At 54.6% G+C, this 14787-nt stretch overlaps 2 protein-coding genes and 1 long non-coding RNA gene across 3 annotated transcripts; 2 read left to right on the forward strand and 1 right to left on the reverse strand.

The window, feature by feature from the left end:
* Positions 1-278: 278 nt before the first annotated feature.
* LOC119104803 (NPC intracellular cholesterol transporter 2 homolog a-like) lies at positions 279-3349 on the forward strand. The gene is made up of 4 exons (XM_037228527.1): positions 279-375; positions 1247-1351; positions 1747-1826; positions 3164-3349. Exons 1-4 carry the CDS (start codon positions 300-302, stop codon positions 3341-3343), a joined length of 441 nt encoding a protein of 146 aa, XP_037084422.1. The 5' UTR covers positions 279-299; the 3' UTR covers positions 3344-3349.
* Positions 3350-10377: 7028 nt separating this feature from the next.
* On the forward strand, positions 10378-12934 carry LOC119104814 (NPC intracellular cholesterol transporter 2 homolog a-like). The gene is made up of 3 exons (XM_037228535.1): positions 10378-10409; positions 11401-11480; positions 12460-12934. The coding sequence occupies exons 1-3, from the start codon at positions 10388-10390 to the stop codon at positions 12637-12639; spliced, it is 282 nt and encodes a 93-aa protein (XP_037084430.1). The 5' UTR covers positions 10378-10387; the 3' UTR covers positions 12640-12934.
* Positions 12935-13001: 67 nt separating this feature from the next.
* LOC119104832 (uncharacterized) lies at positions 13002-14358 on the reverse strand. Its single transcript, XR_005094991.1, has 2 exons — positions 14197-14358; positions 13002-13743 (listed from the first exon to the last, which is right to left on the reverse strand). It is a non-coding gene; the product is annotated as an uncharacterized LOC119104832 (long non-coding RNA).
* Between the last annotated feature and the right edge of the window lie 429 nt (positions 14359-14787).

Genomic DNA, 14787 nt, shown 5'->3' on the forward strand with positions numbered 1-14787 from the left:
GGCCGCGTCAGGGCCACACCCGTCGGTCGAGGTCTGCGTCTGGTCTGGCCGGTCTGGTCTGCCGGCCGGCGGGCTGCTATCTGCGGCCGCGGGGGGCAGTCTCCGGGCGCCGGATGGACAGGCGGGAGTCCTCCGCGCGCCGCTCTCCTGGGAACCGCCATCTGGCCAGCTGACCACCCGCGATAACGCACCTGACGCGGCCGCTTATAACGCACGGTCGTCAGCCCCATCCGGTAGTCTCCAGCTCTCAGCGCCAGCTCCAGCTCCAGCTCCCCGAGCAGCAACGCCACCCGTCAGTCATGATCGGCCTGCAGACTGTGCTGTTGGTGGGCGGCCTGGTCGCCGCGGCCGTGGCCACGCCCTATCAGGACTGTGGTAGGTGGAGTCTGGTGACGCCCTGGGCTGCGGGGCTGCCGTACCGGACCGACAGCGGCGCAATGGCCGCCGTGCCGAGGGCTTCGGCGCCTCGGTGTTGCAGGCCGGTGATGGCCCCTACCGAAGCGCGCCTGTTAAGAAACCTGGGGAGAACTGACCTCAGTACCATGTCAAGGTGGCTCACTGGCAGAACTGCCCTGATAGCCAACGTCATTGTGCATTAACATTGAAGTGACCTATTGATATTAAGATATAACGTTTCATACCATTTCCCAAAATACCATGTCTCACTTGGCTTGAATACAGCATCGCTGCTAGCAAAGCTTTATAAAAACCGCTGGTCACCGAAGTCCGCATTTTCCCCCCCAAAGAGATGCTGCTCTCTGTGTGTGCTTCTTGACTTTTTGGTGAAATTGTTAGTGCACTGCTGGGCCGATGCTACTACAGATAGACTTAAGGTGGAGATCACACTATGCCGTCCGGAACGCATCTCACTCGTCTTGTCGGCAAGACTAGTAGACCAAACTGAAGTTAAAAGCGTTCCGCCTTAGAAGAAGTGTTCCGAGTTTCTATGAACGCATATGCACGTGTCTGTCCATACTCAGAAGATTTGGCTTTTATTGTTTAAATGGTCCATTTAACCATGCATGCGTGTAAGTGTAGGTCTCGTGCTCGACCCTGCTTACAAGCACACACTCCGTGGGGTACCGCTGGGCGTTGTCAGTTCTCGCACCCGACCCTGTTCACAGGCATCCACTCTTTGGAGCGCCGCTGGGCATTGTCTGCTCTCACACCCGGCGCTGCTCACAGGCACCCACTCTTTGGAGCGCCGCTGGGCATTGTCGGATCTCACACCCGACCCTGTTCACAGGCACCCGCTCCGTGCTGACCTCACTGGAGATCGTTGGCTGTGATGAGGTGCCCTGCATTCTCAAGAGGGGCGGCAAGGTCACTCTCAACGCCGACATTCTCTCCGGTACGACGCGGATCCTCGCGAGATCGAGATTTGCCGAGAGATCGCGAGATCGAGATTTGCCGAGAGATCGCGAGAGAACCCCGTGACGACATTGACATCTAGACCCAGTGAATGTCCTTCGACATTGTAGCAATGGGTGCGACGTGCTACCAGTCTTGTCCAGCCGATGACGCGTTTCAGGACGCATTGTATACAAAACTAAATCCGGCATCGGTGTAATGATCGGAGTGAGTGTGGGCAGTTTTGGTCCGAGCAGCCCATGAAGCTGGGACGGAAAACCAAAGTCGCACTTGCATATGAAGAACAGTGTTTTCTTTTTTGCAGCTTCACTTAAGAGATCTGTACTGTCCGTCGCAGCGTTATCAGGGGTGACCAGCTACTGCTGTTGGTTTCAGACACACACACCGACGGCCTGGTTTCTGAGATTGCCGGCATCATCGCTGGTGTACCAGTGCCCTTCCTCAAGGACGACAAGGTGATAAGCTCGTCACCACATGGTGGGGTTTATATGGTCGGTACGACATTATTTGGTAGTGGTCAAGGACGTGTCCGAGGGCTTTTACTCCTTAATGCCCACTGTCCCCTGCCCTCAACGTCTGCAAATTTCATCACATTCGCGTTGACTTGGACGTCCATGTTGAAAAACAACCAAGCTGGGGTAAGCAGACGCACCAAAGGTGTTGGGAAGGGGTGCAGCGAAGCCCAAATCGAAGGTCGCTCCTGGGTCCAGGTGAGAACAGACCCGAACCCAGATACCACGTGATTCGAGGTCAAGGGGCTCTCCTAATTATACATAAGCATGAACACTTGAGCCTATATGACAGAGCGGTACCCCAAGACTGAGGCCTCAAACCAAGGTGGGAGGTACCCCAAGACCAGGCCCAAGTGATGGGGTGCTCCAGGCTTGGGTAGAAGGGAATCAGTATCAGTACCGGCGCCTCAAGGTAACTTAAGGGTACCTTAATCCCAAGTAAACGAGTGTTCCAGGCTTAGGTAGAGGCGCGCCCGAAATCCAAGGGCGCCCTATGTGATGGGGTGCTCCCTTGTGAAGGGAGAACTGAGGAAAGCTCTCACTTTATTGTTGATATATATATATATATATATATATATATATACCAGAAAATGAAACCGACTCGGTAAAGGTAGCCAACAGAAGTGTCAAATTACTGAGCGGCCAGAACGTACAGCAGCGCTCAGGTCTATCCTCACAGATCAATCAGATCTCCTCCCGTGCACGGAACATCCAGAACTATCCCCCAGTCTCAGTCAGTCAGTCAGTCAGTTAGTCAGACCCGCCAGTCAGTCAGTCAGTCAGTCAGTCAGTCAGTCCGTCAGTCAGACAGTCAGTCAGTCAGTCAGTCAGTCAGTCAGGCAGTCAGTCAGTCAGTCAGACTATTACGCAGACCACCCACTGCTTCGTGTAAAGATTCGCCCGTTAGAACGCAATCAAAGCCCCTTGTAACGGCTCGCCCTGTAACGGGTAGGCAGATCAAATGTCACCTTAGCGGCGCACCCTCTGCAATAGACCAATCAGAGCTGACGCTAGCGACCCGCCGTCTGGAGAAAGCCAATCAAGGTTTCCCGTAATGACCAGGCCTACGCAACAGACCAACCAGAGCTGACCCTAGCGTCCCACTGTCTAGAGAAGCCAATCAGTGTTTCCCGTAATGACCAGGCCTACGCAACAGGCCAACCAGAGCTGACTGTAGGGCCTCGCTCTCTGAGGAAAGCCAGTCGGGGCTTCTCGTAATGGCCAGGCCTCTGTAAACGACTAGCCGGAGCCGGTCCTGACGCCCCGCCCTCTACCGACAGGCTTGCGACGGTCTGACGTCTGGCTCGTGCCCCCTCGAGGTCGCCGACAAGGCGTCGTTCTCCGCCAGCGTGGACGTGTTGAAGGAGTACCCGCCGATTGCCGTCACCCTTCAGTGGAAGCTGAAGGACGACGCAGGCTCAGAAATGTGCTGCGTGGAGATTCCAGCCAAGATCCAGTGAGCAGCGTCCAGCGACCCGTTCGCCCGCGCCGGCGCGCTCGGCTCGGTCGGTGCCGGCTGGTCCGCGGGAGGGGCCGTCCAGGATCGGACAGTGCTCCACTCCGGACTGCGGTGTCTGTGACGTACCGTCGGTGACGTACCGTCGGTGACGCGCCGTCGGTGAGGTACCGTCGGTGACGCGCCGGCGGTAACGCACCGTCGGTGACGTGCCGTCAGCGGCGGATCGGGCTGTTGGCAGACGGCCGGGCGGCGGGTCGACGCAAGCTCCGACGCAACCATTTGATTCATCCCAGTATTTATTTCATCGTCCGTCGTGTCCGACAAGCGTAAGGCGCTGTTTTGTGATGTAGCAGGCGTACGCCAATCAAATACAGACTGCAGCTGAAGATGTCTTTTGAAAAGAGCCGCGCGGGCAGCTGAACGGCTGATGTCGAGACCGATCCGGCCTGACCCGCTCGGTTTGAGCACATCGCTGAGTTAATAGCCCGACGGTTCATCGTCGGAACCCTCCAAATATCCAAATATCCAAAGATACCGCTGCGGATTTGGATCGTGCATTAGCCACTGCATGGCAGCCATTTGTATGGGTCAGTTTTTTTATGTTGTTCTTGACTTCTGATGCTAGAGTTTTGTCAGCATTTGGTGTCAAATACCGATCATATCGAAAACGTGCTTAACCGTGTACAGTTTGCGGTTTTAGAATGCATTTGTACATTGATTCTTGCAATGGCAATGAATGGGCATGACTGAGATATGTGCAAGGATCATCCGTTCCATTCACTCCTACCCAAAGTAGCAAGCATCCCAGCTACATTTTTGTTTTGCTTGCCGTAAATAGCCCGGCCTGTTTCCTTTCTAATTTCAATCGTGCAATCCGGAGCATGCGTAAATGTCATAACATGCGTTGACACACCCGGATCAGAACGAAAGGATGCACAGTATACAGTCTAGTTCACTTCTAGCTGTCCCGATAGTATACCTACACTTAACTATATCTAGAAAGCCACCGATAGCTGAGGAGCTATGAATATTCAGGTAGATGTAAGGGATTGGGCTTATGGATTGCACAATCGGCAATACCGCAATATCTTCTTTGATTTCGCATGAAGTTGCAATCTATTTCTAAATGAGAATAGCAATGGAGATAGTCCCGGGTTTTGCAATCACATTCATATAGTAATCATTCTGTCTCCAAGCTCATATGGCAATCCTTCCTCTTGATTCGCGTGTTTGCGGCCATTTCTTTCCTCAAATGACGGTGAAATGTTTCTCAACCACAAAATACATTGATATTTAGGGTCAGGGCCCAATCACTTCGTTTACCGAGGCAATGCAAAGTGGTGCCGAAAGTGTTAATAAGTAATGAATGAAAAAAAAAACGTTAAGATATCTCCCGGAGGTATGCGCCTTTTCCTATACAATTCACATACATCGTGCTGAATACGAACAAATTACAACAACGTGCATTCTGGAGCATTCAGTTGCGCAAAGAATGCTCACTGCATCATACGACGAGACGTTTGATATCTGCAGCTCAAGTTTACTGCTTCCAAAGAATGCGAAAAGCTAAAGAGTCACGAACACAGATAGCAGGAGAAAGAACTTATCACCTACACCCACCGTCTAACGCCATCTTATCCTGGTCATCCCTTCAACATATTTTGCCAGCGTACTGTCATGACAGCAACCATCATCATCAACCAGTTGTTAGTGCACACAATCTTCGAGATATATCTCTGGTCGGTCGACGTGGCCCTTGTTGTCCTAAACACCCCTTCACTACGCCTGGCTGAATGGGGACGGTCCGACTGTAAAGTGACGGCACTTATCCGGCGGCCAGAAACAAGTAGGTCGAATCGCGCCCGATTATTGTATCTCTGTGGATTGTATAGATTTTGTGTTGGGTTGTCAGCTGCCAGTACACAGTAGCTGTTCTTGTGCACGTTCAGCAGCATTTTTTCCCGCACAACTGTATGCTGACCATCGCGGCACTTGGCAATACATCGTCTCGGTGCGATTTCAACAGAAAGGTCATGTCGGCCGATGAGCAATTCCGTTGCCATCCGGACACTCTCCCATGATGCCAATGTTTACGCATGGCCGCACACGCCGCGCACGACTAAAAGTATTCTAATTAAAAACTGTAGCTTTGCAGATTGCAGCTGCGGGCGTCTCGCCAAAACTGGGTTAGGAATTGGCCGAAAAAGATGATGCGCTTTTTGAGCGCGTTAATAAGCGTTTTCCCGGGCTACCACTACTGAGCAATGCGCAGTCTCGGGGGGGGGGGAGGGCGAATTGAGCAAAAAGGTCATGTCGGCTGACGAGCGATTTACACATCGCATCACGAACGCTCCCCAACAATGACATTATGTGTGCATGTTGGCAGCCAGCGAACAAAACTCAAAGTATTTTATATTGCAAGGTACAATGCTGCAACTCGCCGCTGCAGCCGTCTCGCTAGAACTGCGTTGAAAGATCGACCGAAACAAACAGATGACGTCATTGAAAAAAAGCTGATATACTGGCAGCTAGCAGCCCTAATAGCAGCCCCAGCCCATTCTTTAGCCCCAGCGGCGCTAAAGAATGCACGGGGATAGCTGTCATTGCGCGTGCTTATAATTGTTTCTTGGACAACTGCATGCCAACCATCGCGCTACTTGGCAATGCAGCATTTCAGGGTCATTGAAATAACAAAAGTCATATCGGCTGATGAGCAATCTACATATCCGCCTGAATGCTCTTCCACAATTACATCGTGTGCATATGGTCGTACGCACGACCAGTACACGACCAGAATTATACCAAATTCCAAGTCGTAACTTTACACGTCGGCGCTGCGGCCATCTCACCAACGCTGAGCCGCAACATTGAGCAACTGAAATAGATAACGTCATCAAAAAATGGGCAGATGATTGCACTTAGCCTCCCCGAGAGATGGTCGGTCCACCTCCTCTGACTCTGGTTGATGATTGGTCACCACTGCGCCACACTTACACGCCGCGTCCGTCAGCGGCCGTCACCGAGCAGGCGGCTGAACAGCGTGGCTCAAAATTCAGACACGTTTTAAGCATGCATGGTTAAACGCTACAACCACACCTTACCACGCACGGTCAACTGATCTGCCGCAGCTGACCACTCATCGACCCCGCGTCGGTGACCGATCGCCGACAGGATCAGCGAGCCCCTCTATGTCTGCCGGCAGGATCAGCGAACCACTCGATGTCTGCCGGCAGGATCAGCGAACCCCTCGGTGTCTGCCGACAAGATCAGCGAGTCCCTCGATGTCTGCCGACAAGATCAGTGAGCCTCTCAATGTCTACCGACAGATCCGCGAGTTCCTCGATGTCTGCCGACAGTATCAGCGGGCCCCTCGATGCCTGTCGGCGGCTGGCGGCGGAAACACAGCAACGGAACTGTGGTGACCGAACTGACGGAAAGAGAATGGACCCACCACGCAAGTCTAACTTTTCTTCGCTTAGAAAGAGGGAAAATTGTAGGTTTCAAACAAGCACCTTGCCAACCCGATCCACTACTGAGCTTCACTTAAAGCCGTCACGCTACGTCCTAAAACACTGTGATAATGAAGATCGTTACCACGTACCCACGTCCTAAGGACTAGAACTTCGCACAATCATCACTTGTGACAGGGAGGCCTCTGGCGAAACGGGAGATACCAAATGTATCAGGGAGTATGTCCTTAAAGACAATCGATCAACAAATATTGTTTAATATGCCCTTGTTATCTGTTCAGACCGTGTCCATTCCATTTTATGGCGGCTCGCCGTCTCGGATTTGGATGAACCATGCATGCGTTTATGAAGGAGCAGAATGTGATGTATTTATGATAATCGCATTAATGTGTCAACAGCCCCGTCTACACTGGGTGACATGCGTTTGCCAAAGCTCGACACGCCACCCATATCTGACAGATCATGGAGCGTGCGGTGTCTACCCCAAGTCGCGCCCTCATCTGTGAGTGGGCCGACGCCCATACTCTCGGAAAAACCTTCCGCGGGCCCTCAGCGCCGATCGATAGCCGGCAGCTGGCCCGCTTCTGTGGGTCACGTCAGCTGCGCGTCGGCGGCGGCCACCCGTTCAGATAGGTGCCGCTCTCCGGCCACCTGACATCGGCGGCGGTTCATAAAGGACGCTACCAGCCGCTGGACGTGCCCCTCATCGGCCGTCTGCGCAACGGTCCCCGGCCGACTGGGCAACCTCCGACGGGCGGACAGCGAGCTCGCCAGCCGACAGGGACGGCCTCCGACAGAGCGTCCGACAGTCGGCCGACATGTCGGGCTTCAGCCTGCTCCTGCTCCTGGCCGGCCTGGCCGCCGCCGCGGCCGACACGCCGTTTACTGACTGCGGTATGTTGACCTCGGGGCGTACTGACGTCACAGAGGTCAGTGGGCACGCTGGTGGAGAGGCCCCGATTATTGTATCAAAAGAGACGGACCTACCAGAATGCCCCCTGATTTGAGTTTCCTAAAACGAGTAAGGCAGCTTCCAGCCTCAAGAAGTCCCAAATAATTGAAAGATTGCAATTTTTGTCTTCTGTCATCAACCGTCGTGCCATTGACAGCCATCATGAAGACACCACTGGCGCATATTAAAGCTTGCTAGCCTTGCTTTTGCATAAAGATGGAACTTGCGGAAAAAGATTCTTGATGAAAAAGTTTTTCGATCATGATTGAATTAAATATACGTTTGAATATGCATTTGAATATACGTTTGAATACACGCTTGTGAATACACGCTGTGTGAACATACGTTTGAACATGCGTTTTTTGGATATCCGTTTGAATATACGTTGAATGCAAGTTTGAGATTGAATTGAATATACACCGACTAAATGTAGTAGGAGGCGAGCACTTCATGCCATCTTCACATCGCCCCGATCGGACATCGACATTACCTAGCACCGACAGTGCAGTGCGTTCCGACGCCGATCTGATGCCCCTACAGAATCTGCACCTTTCTTAAGGTCCAATCTGAAGTTCAAAACAGTCACCGACATATAGCCTGGGGGTTTTCTGACGGGCCATACTAGGTGGCTTCCTTTAATGGAGTACATCCCGTAAAACAGCAGACGGGCTGTAGAACACTGCACGCCGTTGAAGTTGTCTTGAGGACATATTCATTTCCAATCATCGGATTTCTTATGTTTCATTTCACTCTGAGGTAACGAAACCTGCCTCACCCTGGAATTTAGTAGCGTGTGCAGCTCAGCTCTGCTGCAGCGCCCGTTTTCAACAGATGCGTCATACGCCGAAGATAACTGTTGGATATAACCTGTCAAGACAGCCACAAACAGATTGGCTGTCTTTGTTTTGATCAAGCTGAGTTTGTTGCAACTATATCCAGGGCAGGACAAGCCATCACCACAAGTTCTCACCAACATATGAGGGATGACTGTGTTATGCACCGCTCGATCTATGGAAGCATGTGATTTCCTTGGTCTTCGAAACACGAGAAGACGGTACTGCCACTCGTTGTCCAACTCCGCTCCAGGAAGTAAAAAAGCATTGTGACTGCAGCATGTATATGATCGACAAAGTAACATGGTCCGTAATTTGTTTTAAAGAAAGGACAAGTAAGACTGGAAAACGCTTGGGAAATTCAGGTTTCCCCAAATGCTATGAAAATCACCTTGGCTTTTCCAAGCTTTCCCCTATGGAGCGCCTGCTATAAGCCATCGCTTAGGGAAACGTTGAAATTTCTCCGAGTTTCTCCGATCATCATGCTTGGTATGTGCTTGGGGAAGTCATTCTTAGTGCAAAACTGCCATAGGCAACTCGAGAAACGCTGAAATTCCTTGGCCAACTGTTTGGGGAAAAGCTGGGAGCTCCCGATTGGGATCTTGCATTTTTAGTTCGTGTGAGCATGACTGTGTGTGAGCATTTAGTGTGAACGTGCCTCAGTTGAGCTGTGTATTCACCATACACAGCTAAAAAAAAAAACGCTCCAGAGGCTTCCACTGTGGAGAATATTGGGAAACGTACCTGGACAGAACGGGAAACTCAGCTGAAGTGGCTCAGCTTTAGGTCTGATCCCATTGATTTCCCATTTCTCCAGCTCACAAAGTCGGAGAGCCGTCGGGGTATCACGGTTAGAATAGGGGGACAGTTTCTGGTTAGAAAGGTGCTAACCGTAAAGCAATCTGCTTACCTTTCCGCTTGTCCCGAGCCATTATCGAACTTTCTTATTACTGAACTCACTTGGCTCAATTCAGCCTCACAGATAAAGCCTTTGGTCTGTTTCACCGCTCTGTGTCGGTCAGCCGGCTGGCAGAGCGTGCCTCACCACCCTGTGTCGGTCAGCCGGCTGGGAGACCGTGCCTCACCACCCTGTGTCGGTCAGCCGGTTGGTAGAGCGTGCCTCACCACCCTGTGTCGGTCAGCCGGCTGGCAGAGCGTGCCTCACCACCCTGTGTCGGTCAGCCGGCTGGCAGAGCGAGCCCACCACCCTGTGGCGGTCAGCCGGCTGGAAGAGCGTGCCGCACCACCCTGTGTCGGTCAGCCGGCTGGCAGAGCGTGCCTCACCACCCTGTGTCGGTCAGCCGGCTGGCAGAGCGAGCCCCCACCACCCTGTGGCGGTCAGCCGGCTGGGAGACCGTGCCTCACCACCCTGTGTCGGTCAGCCGGCTGGCAGAGCGTGCCTCACCACCCCGTGGCGGTCAGCCGGCTGGCAGAGCGTGCCTCACCACCCTGTGTCGGTCAGCCGGCTGGCAGAGCGTGCCTCACCACCCTGTGTCGGTCAGCCGGCTGGCAGAGCGAGCCTCACCGCCCTGTGGCGGTCAGCCGGCTGGAAGAGCGTGCCTCACCACCCTGTGTCTGTCAGCCGGCTGGCAGAGCGTGCCTCACCACCCTGTGTCGGTCAGCCGGCTGGCAGAGCGTGCCTCACCACCCTGTGTCTGTCAGCCGGCTGGCAGAGCGTGTCTCACCACTCTGTGTCGGTCGGCGGCAGGGTCCAGCAGCACCATCAACACCCTGCAGCTGACCGGCTGCAATGAGGTGCCCTGCATTCTGCACAGGGAAAAGATCTGGTGATGGACACCGACATCACCGCAGGTCAGTCGAAGGGAAGGATGTTGTGCGCGGCAGCCTTGGTCTGCGGACGTCTACACGAGAACAACCAACACTGAGCCTCTGAGGGCTCCTGGCCCCTGGCGCCCTGATCCCAGTGATATCGGAGCAGATTTTGCTATCGTGTGTGCTTTCACCTTATAAAATGGCATTAGCACAGGTTGGATGACAGTATGATTGAATGTGTTGTTGCATCCCTGGCCGTTTGGGCATACATACGCCTGTAGGAGAGCCGGCTGTTCAGAAAGGCTCCCGTGTTCTTCACGGAGGGGTGGACGTGTAGCCAGATCACCGTGTGAAGTACATCGCGACTGATCGTGACTGACAGAATCGGAGAGCGTCTCGACCCCTCTCTGTGCGGCTCTGTTTTGTTGAGCCTGCAGCAGGCTGCGACTAGGTTGGTTTGTTCAGATGGAGCGGGTCACAGACACGTGACTACCTCCTCCCCCCTCCCCCACCGACAGCGCGCGGCCGGCGCTACGCAGACGCGTTCACCGAGCGTGCATTTTTACATCTAGCGGTGCAGTTGCATGCACTATCACTTCACTTGTCGCTTTGACGTTGGAGGAACAGCAAAAATTGGACTATGGAGAGGGCACATGCATATAATATGTGCCTACGAAGAAATCGTAACCCAAGTTTACCTGAAACCTGAGCTAAATACACTTATATATATATATATATATATATATATATATATATATATATATATATATGGATATATATGTATATATATATATATATATATATATATATGTATATTATGTATATATATATATATATATATATATATATATATATATATATATATATATATATATATATATATATACGTCGGCAACCAAGTATCTCGCTCTCTTAACCTGACCATTTATTCATCCTCGTGTACACCAGAGGCACGTTCTCTGTGTTGTGCGTCGGCTGATGCACTTGCAGACTTATTTCATCATATGAGAACTGCGTCTGCTGATTCCAGCTTCGAGCATCTCCAGCTTGACGTCGGAAGTTCAAGGCATCATCAGTGGCATTCCGGTGCCCTTTTACAAAGACGACAAGGTTCGTAGCAACGCCACGGGCCGGCCCCGGGTATTCACGTCCCCTACCACATGCCAAGACTCGTCCGTTTCGTCAGGCAGAGACCTCCCTCGTCCGTCTGAACGTGTGTGTGTGGGGGGGGGCGGAGGGGATGCTTATTTTGCGTGTCACCACCAAACCAACGCTTGTTTTCGGCCAATGGGCCACGTCTAACAGTGCCAGACCACCTTAAAGGACTGAGCCATTTGTGGCCGCTTGCGGTTCATCTCGAGGTCTGTGTCCCGTGTAGCCATTCCCCGCCGCTCTCGAGGTTTGTGTCCTATGTAGCCCTTCCCTGGCGCTCTCGAGGTTTGTGTCCCATGTAGCCCTTCCCTGGGGCTCTCGAGGTTTGTGCCCCATGTAGCCATTCCCTGGCGCTCTCGAGGTTTGTGTCCCATGTAACCCCTCCCTGGCGCTCTCGAGGTTTGTGTCCCATGTAGCCCTTCCCTGGCGCTCTCGAGGTTTGTGCCCCATGTAGCCCTTCCCTGGCGCTCTCGAGGTTTGTGTCCCATGTAGCCATTCCCCGCCGCTCTCGAGGTTTGTGTCCCATGTAGCCATTCCTTGCCGCCCTCGAGGTCTGTGTCCCATGTAGCCATTCCCTGCCGCATGTAGCCATTCCCTGCCGCTCTCGAGGTTTGTGTCCCATGTAGCCATTCCCTGACGCTCTCGAGGTCTGTGTCCCGTGTAGCTATTCCCTGACGCTCTCGAGGTCTGTATCCCGTGTAGCCATTCCCTGACGCTCTCGAGGTCTGTGTCCCGTGTAGCCATTCCCTGACGCTCTCGAGGTCTGTGTCCCGTGTAGCCATTCCCTGCCGCTCTCGAGGTCTGTGTCCCGTGTAGCTATTCCCTGCCGCTCTCGAGGTCTGTGTCCCAGGTAGCTATTCCCTGCCGCTCTCGAGGTCTGTGTCCCGTGTAGCCGTGCCCTGCCGTCCTCGCTGAGACATGCTTGATTTTGTCTCAGGCGTGCGACAGCCTGACTTCGGCATCGTGTCCCCTGGCGAGCGGCGACACCTTCGCCTACCAGGTGTCGTTCCCCGTGCTGAAGGAGTACCCGACCATCCCTGTGCTGGTGCGCTGGGACCTGGTCGACGAGGCGGGCGGCGTCGTGGCCTGCGCCGAGATCCCCTGCAAGATCCAGTGATGGGCGGGGTACTATCGCGCAGCTGTGTGGACAGTACCCGACCGAGGGCGGCGCACTGTCGCACTACTGCGGCGACAGTGCCTTACCAAGGGCGACGCACTGTTGCGCATCTGCGAGGACGGTGCCTAGCCAATCCAAACCAGCAGGCAGTGGACAGGGAGACTAATGCACGCATCCTCTATTGTCCCGGAACTGTCAAAACATCTGATCTGAAGATAGGACGCTTGATTTGATATTGATTCCGTATTTATTGCGCAGCTGAATCTGTGTATGCAAATACACCGCGATCACGCCTTGTCTTTTTTGCAGCCAAGCGCGGTCTCGTCACTTCTTTCAGCACTCCGCAAGAATAAAACACGTGCGCGAGTGTACTACAAACATATATTTGCGAAAATATGCGACGGAACAGTGGTGGGGCCGCCGTAACACAGCCGACGTACCGACGGAGCGGCCTCTCAGGACCCCACACGCTGCAGGACAGCCTCCCGCCGCTCGCCGGGAGAGCTGCGACCTGACCTGACCTCGACTAGCTACACTCGACGCTCAACCGCAGAAAGCACCCACTACGCCCGCACCACCAGAAACAGAACAGATGTCGACAGAGCGGGCTGCAACGCGGCGGAAGCCGCTAAGGCATCGAAGCAGAGCAGCTGGCGTCTAAGCCGGCCGGGCCATCGGTTATATTGTACACAGATACTAGCGGCGTTGTCCCGAAGCGAAGCGAAGAATGACAAGTACACGGTACGCACGTCACCTGATCACGTTTACCTCTGCTCGAGAGCACTTCCATCACAGATGTCACACCGTACAGCCTTCGGTCGTCTCGCTCCGACGTCGACCGCCTCTCCCGAGTCGGTAAGGACGGCGCCAGCGCCACCTCTACATGGGCGGCGCGCCTCCGGGGTAGTTCAGCATGGTCTGCACGCTGGCGGCGAAGTTGTTGGAGCCGTTGCTGCAGTCGGCGCCGGACTCGCAGACCGGGTACAGGGCCAGGACGGCCAGGCCGAGCAGAAGCAGGGCCTGCACGGGCAGCGCCACCCGAGCCACGCGCCACAGGAGGCCAGCGGTCCGCGCCAGCATGCTGCGTCTCTCCTCGTCGTCCGGCTGCGACACGAGCGTTGCGTGTCAGCCACGACATCCACATGCACCCAGCACGGACGAGTGTGGCAGGCACAGAACATCAAAGTCCAATGTGCCGCGCGCGAGTGTGACATCGACAATACGGGCGCAGTGTCATTCTCTCTGACGGTGTGACAGGGGCCGTGCATAAGTCACAGTTCAATGTCTCCCTGACGGTGTGGCAGGGACCGTGGATAAGTCATAGTTTAGGTCTCTCTGACGGCATGACAGGTACCTTGCATTCGTCAAAGTTTGGTGCCTCCCTGACGGTGTGACAGGGACCGTGCATACGTCACAGTTCAACGTCTCTCTGACGGTGTGACAGGGACCGTTCATACGTCACGACTGAATGTCTCGCCGACGAGCGTCAAGAAAGTAGTCTTGCGTGGTCCCCCACGCAGCCTCGGCACACTGCGCGGGGGGGGGGGGGGGGCTCACCAGCGCGCCGTCCGGCTGGTCCTCGTCACCGGCGACGGAGAGCAACTGCGACTGCAGCGCCACCAGCCGGCCGGAGACGGCGTCCCACTGGCTCTGCAGCTCGGCCAGCCGCTCGCGCACCGGTCGGCCGCCGGCGGCCGCCGCCTCGGGCAGCTGGCGGCCGGCCAGGCAGACAGGCCGTCACCAGCTCGGTGTGCGCCTCCAGCTCCACACACAGTCGCTGTCGACACACGACGCTCCGGTCACGCAGCGGCCGGCTCGCGCGGTCGGGCAGGCGTCGGGGCAGTCCACGCAGCGCAGCCGCTCCATACGACTCGGGTGGCCGGTGCGCAGAGCAACACGGCTTCGGCAAACGAGGGACGCGCAATGAGACGGGAGCTCTTCCGTCACATGGGCAAGCACGATCAAAGAACCGCGCCTGGTGACTCCACGACAATCCGCTCAGCATGCTACCAAGCCACGCACACACACACAGGCACACCATCGCCGCCACTCACGTTGAAGCGGCGTAGCTGGACGTCGTCGCGGCGCAGACGGTCGGCCGGCGGCATGGCGTCCAGCTTGCTGGCCGTGTGCTGCAGCCACTGCTGC

Source organism: Pollicipes pollicipes, unplaced genomic scaffold (genome assembly GCF_011947565.3).
Source record: "Pollicipes pollicipes isolate AB1234 unplaced genomic scaffold, Ppol_2.1 Scaffold_2555;HRSCAF=2994_pilon_pilon_pilon, whole genome shotgun sequence".
NCBI classification, from domain to species: Eukaryota; Metazoa; Arthropoda; class Thecostraca; order Pollicipedomorpha; family Pollicipedidae; genus Pollicipes; species Pollicipes pollicipes.